Source organism: Pituophis catenifer, unplaced genomic scaffold, assembly GCF_029215685.1.
Source record: "Pituophis catenifer annectens isolate HBS135680 unplaced genomic scaffold, rPitCat1.0.hap2 SCAF_1, whole genome shotgun sequence".
Taxonomy (NCBI): Eukaryota; Metazoa; Chordata; class Lepidosauria; order Squamata; family Colubridae; genus Pituophis; species Pituophis catenifer.
In genome coordinates, this window is record NW_027256881.1 from 655,714 (window position 1) to 672,845 (window position 17,132).

Here is a 17,132-nt window from a genome sequence, read left to right on the forward strand (position 1 = left end):
AAAAATCAGCAAAGGTTAAGAAACAAATATTTTTTTACTTTTGTGCGTTCAGGATCAATAACCCCTAATCACAAAATGAGAGAAAAATTAAGCAAAGGTTGAGAAACAAATATTTACTTTTGTGCGTTCAGGATCAATAACCCCTGATCACAAAATGAGAGAAAAATTAAGCAAAGGTTGAGAAACAAATATTTACTTTTGTGTTTTCAGGATAAATAACCCCTAATCACAAAATGAGAGAAAAATTAAGCAAAGGTTGAGAAACAAATATTTACTTTTGTGTTTTCAGGATAAATAACCCCTAATCACAAAATGAGAGAAAAATTAAGCAAAGGTTGAGAAACAAATATTTACTTTTGTGTTTTCAGGATCAATAATCCCTGATCACAAAAAGTGAGAAAAATTCAGACTAGGTTCAGAAACAAATATTTCCTTTTGCATAGGCAGTCACGTAACTAAGTTAAGGTTGGGTTTATCATGGTTTGTAAGAGAAGCCACAGTGGACTGTAAGCCATGGTTTAGGCATCTTTGGTGAATCCAGAAAATATTCATAAAAGTGGTAGAAAAAACATTCGAAAAAATGTGTGGTTTTTTAAAAAAAAAAACAGCCCACCTCAAACAGATTTAATGGATGGAATATAAATAATCTAAAATGTTGAGTGAAACTCAGTGCTTTAGCTTTAATTGAGAAAGTTTTTTTGAAAGTGATAATAAGAAGGGAGAAGTATTTTGTGATATTTGTGTTAGGTCTGATTCGTGGGGAGGATTTTGTTGGAGCGAAGCTGTGTTAATTTATGTTTTCCAATTTTGGCAAACCTTAAAATGGGTGGACTTCAACTCCCAGAATTCCCCAGCCGACTAGGCGGAATTCTGGGAGTTGAAGTCCTTAGTCCTTCGTTAAAATTGCCAAGTTGGGGGGGCAAAAAAATCAGGAATTAGTAGGACCTGTTTTGCCCCAAAAATTTTATTAAAACTTTGCGAGTCTTTTTAACAAAATTACACTATTTAACAAAACTTGGAAAATCTCTATACCTTTAAGTCAAATGTGTTAGGATTCTTGATTTTCACTCACGGGGAGGATTTAGAGCAAGTTGCTTGTTAGAACCGATTTTTTTTTATTTTATTTTTTTTGCTGGATAGGAAACCTGAGAAGTAAAGAAAAAAGCGCATTTTAGGGAGAGCAGTACATTCCTTTATGCAAACATTGGATTTCTCCAGGCAGCTTCTCTAAAATAGCCTCTGGCTGAAAGACGAATCCAGTTTTGGAAGTCCTGAACTCAGGACAGGGTGCAAATAAATTATGAGATCTCAGCTATCACGTGCAGTTTTAACCTTGCCAAAGCGGGGAATAATAGAGTTATTCTTTAAAAAATAAATGTTCCTGAAAGGAGCATGTTAAGGGAAACTGCCGTGGGCTGTTGTAACCCAGCCAAAAACTTAAAAGTTGCTCCGAATTGCTGACACCAGCGATATTTCAAGCCAACTGCCTTGATTTTTTCCTCCCCTTCTGGCAGCAGAAAGGAATTCCTTAAATTTGTGAAAGGACCTGTTTGAGACCTGCCAACTATTGTCTCTCTTGCGGCCTCGGGTTTAAAAAATGAGGAATATTTTAGTAGGGCACGGTGTTCCTTGTAAAGGAACATAACTCAAGTCATCGGCGGTGCATTCCAGCAACGAGGTTTTTTTTTTTTTAATTTAAAAAAAAAAAATCTAAAAACGATGTAAAACGATCCGAGGATGGAAAAAAAATTAAAAATAACAAGTTTGTTATGCTACTGCAAGTTTTACGGGAGAGCTCTGGTTATTTTCACTGTGCAAAAAAAAAAGCAGCTTTCGGCTTTCTTTTTAAAATTGAGACTAGAATAGAGCTGGAAGGGACCTTGGAGGTCTTCTAGTCCAGCCCAGAGTTGAAATCCAGCAGGTTCTGGAGAACCGGTAGCGGAAATTTTGAGTAGTTCAGAGAACCGGCAAATATCACCTCTGGCTGGCCCCAGAGTAGGGTGGGAATGGAGATTTTGCAGTATCCGTCTCCTGCCACACCCACCAAGCCACACCACGCCCACCAAGCCCCGCCCACAGAACCAGCAGAGCCCCCTGCTCTAGCAAGAGACCCCTATGCCATTTCAGATAAGTGGCTGTCTAGATTCTTCTTAAAAACCTCCAGTGATGGAGCACCCACAACTTCTTGTGGCAAGCTGTTCCACTGGTTAATTGTCCTCTTTGTTAGGAAGTTTGATTAGTTTCCATCCGTTGCTTCTTCTCCTGCCTTCTGGTGCTTTGGAGAATAGGTTGACCCCCTCTTCTTTGGGGCAGCCCCTCAAATACTGCACTATAAGCCTTGGTGGCGCAGAGGACAGTAGCACTTAGCTGCCAGCTGCCTGCAATTACTGCAAGTTCGAATCTCACCAGGCTCAAGGTTGACTCAGCCTTCCATCCTTCCGAGGTAGGTAAAATGAGGACCCGGATTGTGGGGGCAATAAGCTGACTTTGTATAAAAAAGAACACCTCTTAGGGGGGGCCAAAAGCCCTACTAAGCAGGTATATACAAAAGTATGAAGGCTGTTGCTTAATGCATTGTAAGCCGCCCTGAGTCTCCGGAGAAGGGCGGCATATAAATCGAACTAATAAATAAATAATAAAGAAATATTGCTATAATGTGCCCCTTAGTCCTTCTTTTCTCTAGACTAGCCAGACCCAAATCCTGCAACCGTTCTTCATATATTTTAGTCTCCAGGCCTTTGATCAATTTAGTTGCTCTTCTCTGAATTTTTGGTAATCCTCGACTTACGAACATTGTTTACCGACTGTTTAAAGTTGCCACGACCCTGAAAAAAGTTTTTTTAGCTTTTTAAATTGTCAATGGGTTTTAGTTTGAATGTTTTAAATTTTGGGCCAAAGTCATGTAATTCTTTTAAAAAAAATTTTAAATTTTGTATTGGTATGTGTTTTAGTTCTGGCTGTGCACTGCCCTGAGTCCACTAGAAGAAGGGCGGTATACAAATTGAATGAAATTAAATAAATAAATAAATAAAAAGTGGCCAATTCTCACACTTAAAAGATGGTTGTGATATTCTTAAGATACCATGATCAAACTTGTCCATGGATTTATGTTTACGACGGTTGTAGCATCTCAACGCTTACGTGATCAATATTTGTGATTTTTCCAGCCAGCTTAAAACAAGCAAAGTCAATGGGGTAAGATGGAAGCCGCCTGATTCACTTTAACAACTGCAGTGATTTCCTTAACACCCGTGGCAAAAAAAAGGTCATAAAATGGGGCACGGTTTACTCAACCACCAGTAAGCAATGGAAATTCTTCGTAAATCGAGGACTGCATGCATATCCAAATGAAAACCGTCGTAAGTCAAGTTTAAGGAATTGTGCTTTTGCATTTTATCGGGCTGTTTCCCCATCTTAAAATTCTTTGCCATGATATTTTGTCCTGCAAAATTACTTAAAAAAAAATAAGTAAAAATAAGACTTTGGAGGGTTTACCTGCCCAGCCAAACTTGCAAGCCAGGGATCATAAATTATCTGAAAGGGCCCTTAGATTCTGCAAGATAGATAGATAGATAGATAGATAGATAGATAGATAGATAGATAGATAGATAGATAGATAGATAGATAGATAGATTCCTCCATGTTCATTTGACATGTTGTAACAACAGTTTTCTGTGGCCTCCTGGTGTGCATTTTGCACACACAAAGGCACACCTGGTGAGATTTTTCACCATCTGGCATTTTGCCAGCGTGAATTTCCCTAAAGACAGCATCAGTTTTCATAGGATATACAGAATAGATTTTTTTAAAAAATACATCTGTTTTGCAAATATTACTCTCGAATAGGTGTGCTCCGGGCTCTTTTAAGTTGCATTGCTCAAGAGTTCATTTATAAAAGCTTTGCATAAAACCTTGGTTTTTTTTTTTAAAGAAAAAAGTCTCTCTTTTGTGTCATTTTTAAAGGAGGTTTCAAATGTGCGATTTAAAGTTTGTCAGGCCAAAGATAATTGGCTATTGAAATCCCTCTTTTTCATGTCGTAATAAATTATCCAAAGAAAATAGCCTGAGCTGTGTTGTTGTATGATGGTGGTGGGTTAAATGTCTTAGCAACTTTCTCAACTTTTAAGATGCGTGGACTTCAACTCCCAGAATTCCCCTGGCAGCCGTGGTTTATAACTCTGATGGTGAACCTGTGGCACATGTGATGGAAGTGGCGCACAGAGCCATCTCTCCAGGCACGCGAGCCATCGCCTAAAAGCTTCCAGGTTCCGGCGTGCTGGCCAGCTGGTCTTCACGCACACGGGAGCGCTGGAAACTGGAAGAGCAGCTGCTCGGTGCGCATGATATTCCGGTTTCCAGTGCGTGCATCCGCACCGGCCACCTGGTCTTCTGGTTTCTGGTGCGCATGTGTGCGCGAAACCAGCTGGTCAGTGAGCATGCAAATGCTGGAAACCAGAAGATTATCTTCCCGGCACCGGCCAGCTGGCCTTCACACATGCATGTCCGCCAGAAACCGGAAGACCAGGTGGCTGGCGCGCATCCGTGCACTGCAAACTGGAAGATCATCCTCCCAGTGCGCACATGCGCACCGGGTGGCTGCTCTTCTGGTTTCCAGCACACACACATGCACACGCGCTCCCATTTCAGCACTTGGTGCCGAAAATATTCGCCAACACTGGTTTATAGATAGTCCTTGACTTACAGCCATTTGTTTAGTGACCGTTCAAAGTTACAACGGCACTGAAAAAAATGACGCATGACCGATTTTCACACTTATGGCTGTTGCAGCATCGCCTCGGTCACATGATCAAAATTCTTGGCAACTTGGTTCATATTTGGGACGGCTGCAGTGTCCGGGGGTCACGTGATCCCCTTTTGTGACCTACTGACAGGCCAAGTCAATGGGAAAGCCGGCTTCTCTTAACCACTGTGTTACTAACTTAATAACTGCAGTGATTCATTTAACATCTGGCAAGAAGTGTCGTAAAATGGGGGAAAACTCACCCAACGATGGTCTTGCTTATCAACGGAAATTTTCGATTCAATTGTGGTCGTAGGTCGAGGACTACCTGGGTAAGGAACATTTCCTAACAGAGGGAAAGAGAGTTTGAGAGAAACCTGTCCTTAGATGTGTTTTATTCTTTCCCTTCCCAGGACTACAGGTAATCCTCGACTTACAACAATTCATTTAGTGACCATTCAAAGTTACGTTACTGAAAAAAGTGACATATGACCGTTTTTCACACTTACGGCTGTTGCAGCATCAACGTTCTCATGTGATTAAAATTCAGACGTCGGCAACTGACTCCTATTTATGACAGTTGCAGTGTCCTGAGGTCATGTGATCCGCTTTTGCGACCTTCTGACAAGCAAAGTCAATGGGAAAGCCGGCTTCTCTTAACCACCGTGTTACTAACTTAACAACTGCAGGGATTCACTTAACAACCGTGGCAAGATAGCTCGTAAAATGGGGGAAAGCTCAACAGCTGTCTTGCTTAGCAACAGAAATTTTGGGCTCAGTTGTGGTCAAAAGTCGAGGATTACTGTATTATCATTCCAAGAAGTACCCTATTTGCGTTTTTGAAAAAAAAAAAATGCACCCGAGCCCTTGGATCTTATCTCTTGCTCTATTTATGCAAATAAATTTCTGTTCGTTCAGGTCCTGCCAACCTGTTTGCCATCCTGAACACACCTGTGAAGAATATCCCTTTTGTATGAATTTCACACGCTCCCCCTTCCTCCCCTCGCGCACAATTTATGCAAACACAGGGCAGGTGCGACTGTCAAACACAGCGTTTTATTCTCCAACACACAATTTGCAAAAACTGAAAAATACACCTGGATCATTGTGATACCCCCCACAGGCAAAAAAAATATATTATTAATAAGAATTCTGATCTCGTGCTTTGGCCGTAAAAATACAAAAATCGTGCTCAAATTCGGAGCGTTTCACAGAACTCCCTGAGATTTACTGGATGGCAACGTTGTCGGCTGCTTCTTTGGGGTTTTGCTACCTTGCTTCGAATTTGGACGCCTTTTGTTTTTGGTGGCCATGAGGGAGGATGATTTACTCTTGTGTAAGGAACGCTCTTTCTCTGCCTCGGGGACTTTATCCAGATCGGGCAGCTGCTGGCATGGAAAAGGCGAGTCCAACAGGGGGTTTTGCTGCAAGAATTCGCCGTAGCGTTTTCTTCGGCTTAACCGATAGTTGCACAGCCTTTCCTCTTCGGCTTCGGGGTCGTCCAAAACGCCGTCCCAGCGAAGGCTCTCGTTGGGCAGGACGGCGTCTCCTGGGGTTGAGATCGAAGTGGACGACGAGCAGGCCGAAAGCGAGTTCCTGGTGGCTTTGCCTGATCCTCGCCTGCTGTGACCTTCCTGCGGGGTCCCGTCGCACTTCCAGCGCTGCAGCAGATCCAGTGGAAATATGGCAAAAATGGATTTTTTCTTGACTTGGCTGGAATGTTTGTCTGTTTTTTTAAAAAAAATCAAAATCAAAAGTGAGCAATTTTGAATTTTTACAGGACAGGGGGTCCTTGACTTACGACCACAAGTGGGACCAAAATTTACACTGCTAAGTAAGATGGATGTTAAGTCAATTCTGCCCAATTTTACCATTTTTGGCATGGCTTTTAAGCAAATCACTGTGGTACTTTTATTTTGTTTTATTCGCTCAGAGTTGAATGTTACACCCTAATATACAAACATGTCAGGGAATTTCGCAGCCGGTATCCAAATGGAGTCAGAGGTGCTGACATGTACTTGTATTTTTATGTAAATAAATATATTTTACAACTGCATACACAGCAAACTAGGAGCATCCTTAAGACAGAGCAGGAGCATCCTGAGGAAAATCAATAAGGCAGGAGCATCCTGAGGTAAATCCAAACAGCAGGAGCATCATGGGATAAATCTACACAGCAGGAGCATCATGAGGTAAATCAATACAGAAGGAGCATCCTGAGGTAAATCTAAACAGCAGGAGCATCATGGGGTAAATCTACACAGCAGGAGCATCATGAGGTAAATCAATACAGAAGGAGCATCCTGAGGTAAATCCACACAGCAGGAGCATCCTGACATAAATCAACACAGCAGCAACATCCTGATGTAAATCAACACAGCAGGAGCATCATGGGGTAAATCTACACAGCATCATGAGGTAAATCAAGGCAGGAGCATCCTGAAGTAAATCCACACAGCAGGAGCATCCTGACAAATCAACACAGCAGGAACATCCTGATGTAAATCTACACAGCAGGAGCATCATGAGGTAAATCAAGGCAGGAGCATCCTGAGGTAAATCCACACAGCAGGAGCATCCTGAGGTAAATCACAGAGCACAAAAGGGCACACAGAAGAAAAAGGCGGGAAAAAAGGGAAACTCCCCCTTTACATCTACAGCAACCAATCGCAGCGCAGGTTGCCTCACGCAAGAGCCAGCACTCTCCAACTAATCAACCACAGTTGTGTGTTCTGGCTCACTGCACAACCCCCCTGTTCCAGCTACTAAATTTAAACATCTTAACAAACTGTCTTGCTTAGCATTATAAATTTTGGGTTCAATTGTGGTCATAAGTGGAGGAGTACCTGTATTTCGATGGTATCCGTTTCTCTTATCACCCAGGCCAACCATCAGTTTCCAGAGCCCGTAGGAATCCCTCCGGACCATCCTTGTCATGCCAAAGGGATGGATCTGTGACAGGGGTGAAATCTAAAATTTGTTACTACCGGTTCTGTGGGCGTGGCTTGGTGGTGGTGGGGGTAATGTGACTGGGTGGGCATGGCCAACTTTTTTTTTTTTTACTTTTAAAAGCTGAAGAGGTTGCAGAAAAAAATGCTTTTAGAAGCCTCTGACAATCCCAGCTGAGCAGCACAATCGTCAGAGGCCTTTTTTTTTTACTTTTAAAAGCATTTTTTCGGCCGAAGAGGTTGTAGAAAAAATATTTTTAAAAGTAAAAAAAAAAAACAGCCTCTGATGATCGCGTGGCTCAGCTGGGCATGGGGGGGGGGAGCACAGGGATTTTTGCTACCAGTTCTCTGAACCACCCGCCATCGCTACCCGGATCGGGCGATCCGGTCCAAACCGGGAGCATTTCACCCCTGATCTGTGAGCTTCCATGATAAATTTCCCTCAGTCCCCAATTATTGAATTACAGGTAGTTCTTGACTTACTACCATTCGTTTAGTGACCGTTTGAAGTTACTGAAAAAAATGGCTTATGACCATTTTTCACAATTACGACCATTGCAGCATCCCCATGATCATGTGATCAAAATTCAGATGCTTGGCTGACTCATATTTATGATGGTTGCAGTGTCCCGGGATGGTCGTGATCCCCTTTTTGCAACCTTCTGACAAGCAAAGTCAATGGGCAAGCCAGATTCACTCAATAACCATATTGCTCACTTAACAACTACAGGGATTCATTTAACAGATCTGGCAAGAAAGGTCGTAAAATGGAGCAAAACTAACTTCAAAACGGTCTTGCTTAGCAATGGAAATTTTGGGCTCCACAGTGGTCCTAAGTCGAGGCCTACCTTTTCCTGCCATGCAGTTAGTACAGCCACCGACTCTGTGAGAATCCTAGAGGTTGCTGAGCTAAAAAATGGGATTGCTAATGGCCCCTTCAGAATAACAGGACTAGAAGGGACCTTGGAGGTCTTCTAGTCCAACCCCCTGCATAAACAGGAAACACTATAGCATTTCAGACCGGTGGCTGTCCAATTTCTTCTTAAAAGCCTCCAGTGTTGGAGCACCTACAATTTCTGGTGGCAAGCTGTTCCACTGGTTAATTTTTCTCACTGTTAGGAAATTTCTCCTTAATTCCAGGTTGTCTCTCCTTGATTAGCTTCCATCCATTATTCCTTGTCTGGCCTTCAAGTGCTTTGGAAAATAGGTGAACCCCCTCTTCTTTGGGGCAGCCCCTCAAATATCGGAAGACTGCTATAACGACTGAAACATCACTTAGGTTCTATGTAGCTACCCACCAGGGCCTGGAACAGTTTTCTTTTTCTTCTTTTTCTTGCTGACTTTCTTCTTGCTGGGCGAAGGGGGCAATTTTGCTGCCAGCTTGCCGCCTTTCGCTCCCTCCCCATCAGACATGGCATCCTGCCGGCTCGTCTCCATCCTTCCGGGAAACCGTTGTCGCCCGCTGACCTGTACCCAAGAAAAACACAAAGACATATGTGTGGTTATTTTCCTTTCTCACAATTCTGGCGCTGCAGCCCCACGCTTTAAAGGAATGGGGTGTCAAATCCCATTAAGTTAAAAAAATCGCACAAGAACGGACTAACTATGCAGAGTGGGTTGGCAAAGCACCCCCAAACCACCAACTAGCTGACTTTCTCCCTGTTGCTATTATAAAGTAGTCCTTGACTTACAGCAGTCCACTTAGCGACCGTTCAAAGTTACGTCGGCACTGAAAAAAGTGACTTATGACCGTTTTTCACACTTATGACCTTTGTAGCATCCCCATAACCACCAAAATTCAGATGCTTGGTGACTGGTCTGTATAGCCAGCGGTTATGCACAGCAGCTCTCTGGGGCTGAGGACGGGATGGATGGGCGTTCCGCCCCAAAGAGGCCTGCCTGGTCCCCAACATTAGCACCCTTTCGTTGCCGGCTGAAGGCTTTTCAATTCCCCCATGCTTTCTTTTTTAAAATGGCATTTTAATTCATATTTAAGTTTTTAAAGTTTTAGCTTTTAGGTGCCAGCCTTGAAGTGGCTAGATTTGCCTAGTGTCTTTATTTATTTTTTTAATTTGGTTTTACTGGGTAGTAAAACCCAGTAAACTCAAATGGATTTCTTTAATTTTTCATTTTTTTCTATTTTTGTTCATTTTTTTCTTTTCTTCCTCCCTTCCCTCCCTTTCTATTTATCCCCCTCCATGCTTCCCATTTTCCTGGCTGCCTTAATCTCTTTTCCCCCTTCTTTTCCTTCCTTTCCTTCCTTCCTCTCCTTGCTTCCTTCTTCCCTTTTTTCCTTCCTTCCCTTTCCTCTTCTCTCCCTCTCCCTCTTTTCCCTTTCTTCCTTCCTCCTTCCCTTTTTTTTCCTTCCTTCCCTTTCATTCTTCTCTCCCTCCCTTCCTTTTCCTTCCTTCCTGCTTCCCTTTTTCTTTTTTCCTTCCTTCCCTGTCATTCTTCTCTCCCTCCCTTCCTTTTCCTTCCTTCCTGCTTCCCTTTTTCTTTTTTCCTTCCTTCCCTTTCATTCTTCTCTCCCTCCCTTCCTTTTCCTTCCTTCCTTCCTCTCCTTGCTTCCTCCTTCCCTTTTTCTTTTTTCCTTCCTTCCCCTTTTCCCTCCCTCTCTATTCCTTCCTTCCTTCCTTCCCTTCCCTTCCTTTTCTTCCTTCCACTGTAAACTGCCCAGAGAGCTTGACTATTGTTTAGTTTTAAAATGTATAACCAAATTATACATTATGATAAAATAGCAATAGCCCTTAAGACTTATATACTGCTTCACAGCCCCTCTCTAAGCCATTTGCAGTGTTAGCGCCTTGCTCCCCAACAATCTGGGTCCTCATATTCTATGAGCCCATTTAGTATTCATTTTAAATGTTAACATAGTATTAATTAAAAAATATTATCGCTAATAATAGCTTGTTTTTACTTCTTACATTTTAAATTTATTAAACACTCATCCCTTTATTACTTAGCAAAAGTAGTAAAGAGATGAATGTTTAATACATTTAAAACTTAACAAATAAAAACAAGCTATGATTATAGTATTATTAATTTTTATTAATTAATACTATGTAACATTTAAAATGAATACTGAATGGGCTCATAGAAGATGCTATCAAAATCTGTATTTTATTGATTGCTTTCATGAAACCTTCATTATTTGTTTGTTACTTTTATTCATTGGTCAGCTTTTTAATTACATTTTATTGATTACCTTATTGATTAAAAAGCACAATGGCTCCCTCCCCCCCACCCTAAGAGGGGAGGGGGCGCCTCTCCTCCCCCCTCCCCCCTTGAAGATTTTGGGAACCACCCCTCCCCCTCCTCTGTCCCCCCCCCTTCCTTCCCCTCCCCCCTCAGGGTCTCCCCAGGATCCCCCTCCCTCTCCCCCTCCCCCCCACCCGCGGGAATTACACGCACGCGCGGGGAGGGGGACGTCCGCCCCCCTCTCTCCCCCTCCTCTCGGCTTCTTCTTCCTCCACCGGCGCAGCGCTCTTTCGCCGCCTGTCGGTGGGTCGGCGCGTCTCCACGGCGACGCGTCTCCACGGCAACGGTGCTGCGTCTCGCTTGGAAACCGCCCTCCAGAGGGTCCATCCGCGCGGTGGGAACTGACGGAAAAATAGTCCCAGCAGAGAGAAGCCACGAAGCCCGGGGATTTGCACGAGGAAGGACACGCGTGCAATCGCGTGCAATGCGTATACTTTTTTTAAAAAAATAAATTTTATTGAGTATTTTACATTTTAAAACCAAACACACAATAGCAAAAGAAATCAAGAGACAAAAACAAAAACACATGTACACCAGACCTTAAAATACAATACTAACAACAGATATATACAATTTTACAACTTTCTCCATCGACTTTTGTCTTTACTCTTAGCTTTTATCCTCTCGCTCCTTCTCTTTATTTTTAAATATTCATAATTAACTGTTTTGTCAGCAGGATCATTATTTACATTTATATCCAGTATGTTAATATCTAATTTCACTTTATATTCTTATTTCTTAATTTGATTTCTGTTTTCCAACCATGTATAAAACCTATTCCACACTTTATAATAATCTGAGTCTTCTCTTTCTTTGATCTCCATCGTTAATTTATCCATTTTGGCGCATTCGAGGATTTTCTTTATTATTGTTTCTTCCGATGGTGTATTGGTCGACTTCCATATTTGCCCTAGAGTAATTCTGGCCGCCGTTAGAATATGCAATATAATATAAGAGAGACTTTTTTCCATTTTTTCTATCAATCATTCCTAGGAGGAACATCTCTGGTTTAAAATCTATCTTTTGGAGTGTAATCTCTTCCAACCACCCTTTAATTTTATACCAAAATTTCCTCACCTTATGGCACATCCACCACATGTGGTAGTATGTCCCTAGTTTGTGATCACATCTCCAACATTGGGGTGATAATTTGGGGTACATTTTTGCCAGTCTCGCTGGTGCTAAATGCCACCTATAAAACTTTTTATAGCTGTTTTCTTTGTATGATACTGCCATGGTCAATTTTTAATTTTTCTCCCACAATTTTTCCCATTTATCCAATTCTATGTTATGTCCAAAATTCCTAGCCCAACCTATCATTGTTTCCTTTACTATTTCTTCTTCCAATTTGTATCCTAATAAGTAATTATAGATATTTGTAATCATTTTTTTCCCGATCCTAATATTAATTTATCTAATTCCAATTGTTTCCTGTTTATGCCAAATTGTTCCTTATCTTTTTTAAATCTAGTTTTGATTTGTAAATATGGCCACCATTCCAAATTTATTCCTTGTTTTTTCAAATCTTGTATTGATTTTAATTCTCCTTTTGTGTCTAATAAATCTGCGAATCTTACCCTTTTATCTAGGTCTGTGGTATTTGGATGTGCAATGCGTACACTTATTATTTATTATTAAACTCAGAAGGCCTGGAAAGGCTAAACAAAGCAGGGCGGGAGCTGATTGGTCTGGCGTTGAGAGGCTAACCGATATTAAGCCAGCATTTCTCAACTTTCTTTGGACAGGTTTCTGATGGTGGACTCCCAACTCCCAGAATTCCCCAGCCGGCAATCTGAGCCTTGAGCTCCACCTTACAAGCAGTCCTCAGCTTATAACCATTCGTTCAAAGTTAGAGCGGCGCTGAAAATAGTAACTTATGACCATTTTTCATTCTTATGACCATTACATCATCCCATGGTCCTGCGATCGAAATTCGGATGCTTAAGCAACCGGTTCATATTTATGACGGTTACAGTGTCCCCGCGGTTATGTGATCCCTTTTTTGTGGCCTTCTGACAAGCAAAGTCAATGGGGAAGGCCAGATTCATTTAACGACCATGTCACTAACTTAACAACTGCAGTGATTCACTTAACAACCGCACAAGAAAGATCGTAAAACGAGGCAAAATTCACTTCACAACTGTCTTGCTTAGCAATGGGAATTTTGGTCCACGAATTACACATTCCTCTGTTGGGCCCAGGGTTAGACTAAGTGAGCTCTAGGATCCTTTCAATCCTCGTGTTTTTCATCATATAAAATCAATCTTGCCACCAATATTTTAGCTCAGCTGCTGCGCAGTCAGGCTCTGGGATGGATTTATGCTGAAGGGTAACAACGGGACACTCAAACCTGCATTTGAATAAACCAGGATTAACATAGTGCTCAAAGCAAAATCCGGCCCGATTCCAAGCCAGGAAGAAAGGTGCTAGAAATAAAATGGAGGCTGCATGGAAGGAAGGTTTATTGATGAGCAGTGCCAACCACAGCATGTAGTTCTGGGACAGCTAACAAATTGGTTTGATGAGTACATGGTATGTTATAGGGTTCTGAGATGCTCCAGGGGGGTTGGGCAATGTAGTGAGCCTTGTGCCTTTTGCTATTCTAATGGTGGTGGGTTAATCCTATTATTTCCTAGAAATCATGTCCTGTTCTTTGAATTTGAGGGGGGGGCTGTAAATTTTAATCCCATCAGCTGGAGCTGAAGGTGTTTTGTTTGTGAATAGATTGGCCCAGTCTTTCTTAATAGGCACAAAATATCCATCTCTAGACTTCAGGCATCTGCTGGAGGCTGTTGGGGCTGCCTTCTGCCTTTAAGAACACGTTTCTCCCTTTCTCCTTTGGGGAAATATAATATTCGGCCTCTTTTAATATTCCCCAAAACATTTCATTCGTGTGTGTGTGTGTGTGTGTGTGTGTGTCCTACAATAGCATGGGAATGTAACCACTCATGAAATTGAATAAGCTGATTTGTAACCACAAACGTGTTGCAAGTAGCTAGCAAGCTCATGTCCAAAGTCTTTAATGCAGAACAGGCAAGAAATCCATGCCTGTGTGTGTACACACAAACAAACCACATTTGCCCAGGAGTTTCTTGTAACCTTCTACTGAGGCATACTGCTTCCCATCGTTGCACACCCAGTTATTCAATTTACCGCCTTGCCTCCATTTGCACAAATCACGAACTAGCCAACCCTATGCTAGCCTAGCAGATTGTGTGTGAACGCAGCTTCCAAGCTTGCACCTTGCACGCCTAACGAGTCGTGTGAACGCAGCTTCCAAGCCTAACGAGTCGCCTGAACACAGCTTCCAAGCTTGCAACTCGCAAGGCAGAGGAATGTGGACCACGGATCGCTAGAACCTGTGTTCTCTCCTGTAGGAAGAAATCTCCTTCTGGGTTCAGCTCCAAGTGGGGAAAAAGACACTGGAAACATGGAGACTGCTTGGAAAGATGGTTTAATGGTGGACAGGATCCCATGGCTTGAGTTCCTGAACAGAAAAGGGGACGAGACTCAGTGAGTCCCCGGGTTTTATGCCCTCTCTGGCTTTGAACTTCCTGGGGCCCCGAAAGAGTATCCTGATTGGTTGTCAGACTCCCAGGGGGTGGGGGTCTTAGCTAGCCTTGCTGGCTGATGTAATCTTCCTCAGGTGCCATGTGGTGAGTTTCTGTTGCTAGATGGGTCCTATTGTGTTGCAGATGATGATCCATTGACAAAGATTGAGTTTCTGCCTCTGGCCCATTGACAAAGGGTGGGGGCAGGAAGATGGGAGCTGCTTCGTCTTTAAAACATGCTTCTCCATTTCTCATCCAGGGAAACATAATATTTCTGCCTTTTTAATATTTCCCAAAATATTTCATTCCTCTAGGAAAGGGGTGGGTGCTAACTTCCTACACTCCAATTCCAGAAGAGGGGCTAATGGCCGGGATCCGTGGGGTAGATTTTCTCCTCCGCCGGTTTTCCGAATTCGAGCGAGGCGCATTCTAGCTCTGCTTCGAAAATTGCAACTGCCGCTAGAGGGCAGTAGAGCCGCGCAGGAGAGGCTGGGACCTTAGCAATGCGAAGAGACTGAGGGGAAAAGATCATAGCTTGAGAATTTAGGACACGTCTGAAGGGTTGCAACTTGGGAGCTGGGCAAGAACCCGAGTGGGCAGGCGAGGTTACCAGATTTAGTTTGCAAAGGTCAACTGGGTGCTGCTGAGTGAGAGCTTTCTGTTGTATCCTGCTGCCATCATCTGCATCTGTGTGGTTCAGATGAGGAGCTCAGCGAGGGAGGGAGGGAGGGAGGAAGGGAGGAAGGAAGGAAGGAAAAGTGAAGAGGAAAAGAGAGGGAGAAATAGAGGGAGGGAGAACGGAGAAAAGAGGAAGGAAGGAAAAGTGAAGAGGAAAAGAGTGAGAAACAGAGGGAGGGGAAGGAAGGAAGGAAGGAAGGAAGGAAGGAAGGAAGGAAGGAAGGAAGGAAGGAAGGAAGGAAGGAAGGAAGGAAAAGTGAAGAGGAAAAGAGAGGGAGAAATGGAGGGGGAACGGAGAAAACAGGAAGGAAGGAAAAGTGAAGAAGAAAAGTGAGAAACAGAGAGAGGGGAAGGAAGGAAGGAAAAGTGAAGTGGAAAAGAGAGGGAGAAATAGAGGGAGGGAGAACGGAGAAAAGAGGAAGGAAGGAAATGTGAAGAGGAAAATAGTGAGAAACAGAGAGAGGGAAAGGAAGGAAGGGAGGAAGGAAGGAAGGAAGGAAAAGTGAAGAGGAAAAGAGAGGGAGAAATGGAGGGGGAATGGAGAAAACAGGAAGGAAGGAAAAGTGAAGAAGAAAAGTGAGAAACAAAGGGAGGGGAAGGAAGGAAGGAAAAGTGAAGAGGAAAAGAGGGAGAAATAGAGGGAGGGAGAACAGAGAAAAGAGGAAGGAAGGAAAAGTGAAGAAGAAAAGAGTGAGAAACAAAGGGAGGGGAAGGAAGGGAGGAAGGAAGGAAGGAAGGAAGGAAGGAAGGAAGGAAGGAAAAATGAAGAGGAAAAGAGAGGGAGAAATGGAGGGGGAACGGAAAAAAGAGGAAGGAAGGAAAAGTGAAGAAGAAAAGAGTGAGAAACAGAGGGAGGGAGAAAAGAGGAAGGAAGGAAAAGTGAAGAGGAAAAGTGAGAAAAAGAGGGAGGGAAACGGAGAAAAGAGGAAGGAAGCAAAGAAGGAAACTAAGGAAGGAAAAGTGAAGAGAAAAAGAGAGGGATAAACAGGGAGGGAGAACAGAGAAAAGAGGAAGGAAGGAAGGAAGGAAGGAAGGAAAAAGAGAGTGGGAAGAAGGTGGAAGGAAGGGAAGGATATGAAGGAAGAAGAAAGAAAGAAAGGGAGGAAGGAAGAAAGGAAGGAAGAAGGAAAGGAAGAGAGGGAGGTGAGAAAGGAAGAAGGGCAAATATAGAGAAAAGAAGGAACGAGGAAGAAAACTAAGATAATACCAACTTTAATCCATCTATGACAAACTCCCGATCTGATTGCAGAGATAGGTAGCGTCTCCTGCTGCGTTTCCTCATTCTCCTGCTCCCAGAATGGATGGGGTGCTGCTGGAGATCATCTAGTCCAACCCCATCCCGAGGCATACTGCAGCACCTCCAACAGATGCTTCCCTCCCGGCCCCCAGTTCTGTTTAAACCCCCTAGCCAAGGAGAATTCCCCCAACAGCCCCTGAGAAAAATGTGTGGCACTTCCATTGCGCTATCCCAGGCGCCATCTTGACTTTTTTGACCTCCTTGTGCCCTAATATCGCATTTCACTTGGGGGGGCAGTTGCAAGCAAGAGCAGCTGGTGAAGGAAGGAAGGTCAGGAAAGAGAAGACCCAAACTCTACCTATGCTGCCTTTATTCACCTGCCCACCAGAGGGCAGCAGAGATGTACAAATGTGTTTTCAATGTGAGCCATTTTAAGAATTGACTTCAACTCCCAGAATTGTGTGTTGTTGTATCCCAGAATGGATGGGGTGTATGTCACCGAAAAAGGTGGTGCTGACTTAGGACCACAATTGAGCCCAAAATTTCGAACGCTAAGGAAGTCGGTTGTTAAGTGAGTTTTGCCCCATTTGATGACCTTTCTTGCCACAGTTGTTAAGTGAATCACTGCAGTTCTTAAGTTAGTCACATGGCTGTTAACTTTGCTTGTCAGAAGTTTGCAAAAGATGATCACATGACCCCAGAACTCTCATAAATACAGG

At 43.1% G+C, this 17,132-nt stretch overlaps 1 protein-coding gene across 1 annotated transcript; it reads right to left on the bottom strand.

Annotated features, from left to right (window-relative positions):
- Positions 1-5,847: 5,847 nt before the first annotated feature.
- Positions 5,848-11,274, bottom strand: LIAT1 (ligand of ATE1). Its single transcript, XM_070931360.1, has 3 exons — positions 11,101-11,274; positions 8,988-9,156; positions 5,848-6,467 (listed from the first exon to the last, which is right to left on the bottom strand). The coding sequence occupies exons 1-3, from the start codon at positions 11,272-11,274 to the stop codon at positions 5,950-5,952; spliced, it is 861 nt and encodes a 286-aa protein (XP_070787461.1). The 3' UTR covers positions 5,848-5,949.
- Positions 11,275-17,132: the final 5,858 nt, after the last annotated feature.

What these genes read in the sequence shown, in the direction of transcription:
- LIAT1 (XM_070931360.1), bottom strand. Translation starts at nt 11,274, where the DNA reads ATGGACCCTCTGGAGGGCGGTTTCCAAGCGAGACGCAGCACCGTTGCC. An exon ending in GGACGTCCCCCTCCCCGCGC is followed by an intron (nt 9,157 to 11,100) that starts GTGCGTGTAATT and finishes TCTTGGGTACAG; the next exon opens with GTCAGCGGGCGACAACGGTT. An exon ending in GAAAACTGTTCCAGGCCCTG is followed by an intron (nt 6,468 to 8,987) that starts GTGGGTAGCTAC and finishes TTAAAAAAACAG; the next exon opens with ACAAACATTCCAGCCAAGTC.